The sequence below is a fragment of the Entelurus aequoreus genome, linkage group LG03 (assembly GCF_033978785.1).
Source record: "Entelurus aequoreus isolate RoL-2023_Sb linkage group LG03, RoL_Eaeq_v1.1, whole genome shotgun sequence".
Taxonomy (NCBI): domain Eukaryota; kingdom Metazoa; phylum Chordata; class Actinopteri; order Syngnathiformes; family Syngnathidae; genus Entelurus; species Entelurus aequoreus.
The window spans coordinates 64,112,400-64,117,119 of record NC_084733.1 but is presented as its reverse complement, the minus strand read 5'-3'; the positions used below and the strand labels follow the sequence as shown (position 1 = coordinate 64,117,119).

The following is a 4,720-nucleotide window of genomic DNA, read 5'->3' as shown; positions in this document are numbered from 1 at the left end:
AAATCTTAGCAAACCAGCCACAATTAAGTGTATTCCCGATACAATGATGCGAGATATAGCAGATTAGTCTCGCTAAACAAGTGGCTGGCTACCCAGGTAACACCTAACGTTAATGTAACGTTCCTTTATGGTTCTCTTTTGGTGCAAGATGAGAACGTTCTAAGAACGTTCTAAGAACGTTCTAAGAAGAGGTCTTAGAACATATTAAAAAATATGGTTTTTTTTTATATGTTCTAAGAACGTTCTTAGAACGTTCTTTGAACGTTCTCATCTATATACTAAATATAATTTGCCTGCAATGGAAACAGCAACTGTTAGGCTTTTATAAGTGTTTTTTTTCGCAAATTTACTTTTTATACAGTATGTTGTAACGTTTCCCTAACTTTCTGCGAAAGTGTTGTGTTTTGTGAACAATCTGAGTCAAGGCTGCACGCACAGTAGGTGGCGGTAATGCACACACAAGGTTGCTTGCCAACCGCCATGAAAATTAGAAGAAGAAGAAGAAGAAGGAGAAGAAGAAGAAGACTACACGCATGCACAATTGAAGCTGCTCCGTGAGACAAAGAAGGACGAAGGCTAACTACTTCCAGAATCCCGATTTTAAAGCAATTTGTTGCGCCATCCATTTATCACAAGTAAGTATAGAAAGAGTGAAATACGAAGCACGTTTTTGTATAACAATTTCCAACCTACATGATTAATTTCAGACCATTATACGGTTTTAGCGTTGTGTATAAATGCGCGCCGGCGCTAACTAGCATACATTTCTCGTGCAGGTTGGCTGTTATAAAGTTTCCAAACTGACCAAAGACCAACGAATGACTTCTAAAGAAGGGTGGATTTATTTGTAGTTTAGTTAAACAATAATTTGCCCCGTCAGTGATATGGTTTGAATGCTGCCTGAACGTTCCAAATTTGGCAGACACGGTGAGGACAATGCTGAGGAAAATTGCCACAACAAAGTCCTGGAGCAGCTTGGCCTCCGTGGAAAGTCAGGGAAAGTGGCGTTTGAGGACTTGCCCCTTTACAGAATAATAAATAGTAAGTGTTAATAATAGGTTTGCATCTTTGAACATATGTTGCATGTATGCTCACAAGGTCGATCTATCTGTTATTATTACAGTATTTATTCTAAAGGGAATTCTAAATTGTGCTGGTGATTGCAGAGGCATGCAGGGGTGTTTACAAGCAGATGACCACAGCTGAAGTGGATTGTGAGCTTGGAGAGGTCCTGAAACTGGCCACTTTTCGAAAGGGAGGTTCAAAATTTGAGGTACGGAGAAGATAAGATATCCCAATTTTGAATTCCCATTTTATTGAAGTTCCACTGCATGTCTTTTGAATTTGCAATTATAACTACTTGCAGGAGAAGAGGAGGAATTAAGAGGGAGGACAAAAAAGGAAAAAGAAACAAGCAAAAAAACAGAGTGAGATGAGAGGTAAATGATAAAGTAATTATGCCAATGTTTTAATGTTATAGTTCCGTGTGTGCGATAATAGGGCAACCCATTTTCCTTGGGGTTTTTTTTATAGAATAAACACAATATGAAGAAGTTTCAACAGAGGGCTTATAAGCGTAGATGGGCTGCCACAACTACGCATTTGAAGAAGCAATGCCGACAGTCAACTTTAGAATTAGAGAGTGATGATAGCGAGCAAGAGAATGACACGACATCAACTCCAGAAACAGTGACAAAGTACATGGATGCTGTGTGCAGACTAAGAATAACTGACTAACTGTATCAGGATTCATAAATAACTCTTTGATGCAGTATTGAAATGGTAATATTATCTGATTGTTTTCCAGATGGCTCCTTCTTTTGTGGTCGTTGAGTTCCTTGGTGAACGTTCAGTCGCTGTTGTCCCAACCATATGGACAGAAGATGATGGAAAGGTTATTACTTTTTCTGAAAAGTACTGTGCATAGGCATAATATTGTAACTTATTATTATTATGTCATTCATCATGATTATTTTATCTTCAGAATACCTTCTGCTATTGGCCAAGGCCAAATCCTACCCACTCCACAATCCGGAAAGCTGAGATTCCTGACAAACAATTCTGGGAGAGGCTGCCAATTCGGGTTTTCAGGAAAACATTGACTGGTAAGGGAATATTGTCTAAGTCATATCATGTATATTTTAAAAAACATAAGTTAAATTCATCTTGAGTCATCGGCATACTTTGAAATTTTGCAGAAGACTTTGACAAGGCCCTTCAATACGAAAAACAAGCTAAAATGTTTTCGAGCCCAGAATAAGTGTTAACCAAACGGAGCCACATCACCCCTGAACGCTATAGAAACGATGAGGAAGATGTGTTTGATGCTGACGGTATAGTCACTTTTCAAAAACTGTTTACTTACAATACTCAAATACTACTTAGTGGTGCATACATTTTTTTGTCTTCGTTGGTTTAGATGAAGAGGAAATTCGGCCAAAAAAGAAGTGCAGAAAAGAGAAAACACAGATCTTCGTCCAGGCACCCCCACTGCCAGAGCTCCCAACCTTTAACTTTCCAATCTCCAGCGAGTACCAGACCACTTCAGCCAGTACCAGCCAATACCAGACCACTCCAAGGCATCCAGGCCGACCTCACAGCCCAGCGAGAATTGCAGCACTTCCAGGCTCAGTCCAGACAGGAATGCATCCAGCTCAAGCCAGTACCAGACCGCTCAAGCCAGTACCAGACCACTCCAGCCAGTACGAGTCAGTACCAGACCGCTCCAAGAACCAGCAGGAATGCCCTTGACAGTGAACGTTAGTTGGCTATTTAACTGTTGATAGGTGGTGTTAAACAGGCTGTTACAACGGGCAGTAATACGAATTACCTCTTTGACTTTTGTTGTCTTTGCAGTTTTCCAGTTGAACATGAAAGTTCAAAATATACTTGAGAACCAGGGAGAAATTATGCACATGCTGAGAGGGCTGGCAGCACAGTCTGTGGGGCCAGAATCTGTGGATGTTCAAGATCTCATTGATCAGCCTTTCGAGACTCTTGAGCAGCTGAAGGCCTTCTGTGAACGGCTCGACACTGATCTTCTGCTCAGAAAGCAGCTGGTAATTAGTTTTGATTCCCCACTGCAAAAATATCTTGCTCAGTTATCAAAAAACAATTTCTAATCAAGTACAATATTGTTGTTTATTTATTTGTATAGGTGAAAGCTCTTACTGCTCTTGGTGGGCAGAATTTGGCAGACACGGTGAGGACAATGCTGAGGAAAATTGCCACAAACAAAGTCCTGGAGCAGCTTGGCCTCCGTGGAAAGTCAGGAAAAGTGGCGTTTGAGAACTTGCCCCTTTACAGAATAATAAATAGTAAGTGTTAATAATAGGTTTGCATCTTTGAGCATATGTTGCATGTATGCTCACAAGGTCGATCTAGCTGTTATTATTACAGTATTTATTCTAAAGGGAATTCTAAATTGTGCTGGTGATTGCAGAGGCATGCAGGGGTGTTTACAAGCAGACGACCACAGCTGAAGTGGATTGTGAGCTTGGAGAGGTCCTGAAACTGGCCACTTTTCGAAAGGGAGGTTCAAAATTTGAGGTACGGAAAAGAGAAGATATCCCAATTTTGAATTCCATTTTATTGAAGTTCCACTGCATGTCTTTTGAATTTGCAATTATAACTACTTGCAAGAGAAGAGGAGGAATTAAGAGGGAGGACAAAAAAGGAAAAAGAAACAAGCAAACGAACAGAGTGAGATGAGAGGTAAATGATAAAGTAATTATGCCAATGTTTTAATTCAATTCAATTAATCTACATTCAAGTGCTGTCTTTGTTGTATTTGTGATAATTATTTACTTCCAGGATTTGGGTTTCCCTGCTTGGGCTGCTGCCCCCGCGACCCGACCTCGGATAAGCGGAAGAAGATGGATGGATGGATTTACTTCCAGGAAGAGAACCAAGAAGGGGCAGGATACACTGACGCGCACGACCAAGACCACTGCATTCCATTCCATTTATAAATGATAAATGATAAATGGGTTATATGAGATAGGCTCCAGCGCCCCCCGCGACCCCGAAGGGAATAAGCGGTAGAAAATGGATGGATGGATGGATGTCAAAGCGCTTTGAGTACCTTGAAGGTAGAAAAGCGCTATACAAGTATATACTTGTATAGCGCTTTTCTACCTTCAAGGTACTCAAAGCGCAATTGACAGTATTTCCACATTCACCCATTCACACACACATTCACACACTGATGGAGGGAGCTGCCATGCAAGGCGCTACCAGCACCCATCAGGAGCAAGGGTGAAGTGTCTTGCCCAAGGACACAAAGGACGTGCCTAGGATGGAAGAAGGTGGGGATTGAACCCCAGTAACCATCAACCCTCCGACTGCTGGCACGGCCACTCTACCAACTTCGGCACGCCGTCCCCATTTTTGTATTATATCACTAATAAAGAATTATTTCTGTTGAAATCACTATCACAAATAAATAATTAATTCTGTTGAAATTTCTGTTTGAGTGTTATTCCTGACAATATAGCATAAAAACAGATGTAAATAGCATGTTCCTAAACAGTTCCCTAAACGTTCTAGCCAAACGTTCTTGGCTAACGTTCTGCTAACTAAGCAAGAACTCCACAACCAAACGTTCTTTGAACGTTATAAACGAACGTTCCCAGAACAATGCCACAACGTTCTCCTAACGTTCACATAACGTTCCCTTGTTACCTGGTTAGTTTTTGTAGACAACAGGGACTAACGTTTA

General features: G+C 40.9%; 1 protein-coding gene across 6 annotated transcripts; it reads left to right on the top strand.

Annotated features, from left to right (window-relative positions):
- Nucleotides 1–365: 365 nt before the first annotated feature.
- LOC133645743 (uncharacterized) lies at nucleotides 366–4,116 on the top strand. Of its 6 annotated transcripts, XM_062040607.1 has the most exons (13): nucleotides 366–635; nucleotides 777–835; nucleotides 923–1,041; nucleotides 1,167–1,273; nucleotides 1,367–1,439; nucleotides 1,808–1,894; nucleotides 1,985–2,105; nucleotides 2,529–2,759; nucleotides 2,857–3,059; nucleotides 3,158–3,317; nucleotides 3,443–3,549; nucleotides 3,648–3,714; nucleotides 3,814–4,116. In XM_062040607.1, exons 6-12 carry the CDS (start codon nucleotides 1,808–1,810, stop codon nucleotides 3,657–3,659), a joined length of 921 nt encoding a protein of 306 aa, XP_061896591.1. In that variant the 5' UTR covers nucleotides 366–635; nucleotides 777–835; nucleotides 923–1,041; nucleotides 1,167–1,273; nucleotides 1,367–1,439; the 3' UTR covers nucleotides 3,660–3,714; nucleotides 3,814–4,116. The 6 variants fall into 6 exon arrangements, with proteins under 6 accessions (XP_061896591.1, XP_061896594.1, XP_061896590.1 ...); XM_062040610.1 differs by having other exon boundaries at nucleotides 777–1,041; nucleotides 2,529–2,753; XM_062040606.1 differs by having other exon boundaries at nucleotides 777–1,041.
- The last annotated feature ends 604 nt before the right edge of the window (nucleotides 4,117–4,720 follow it).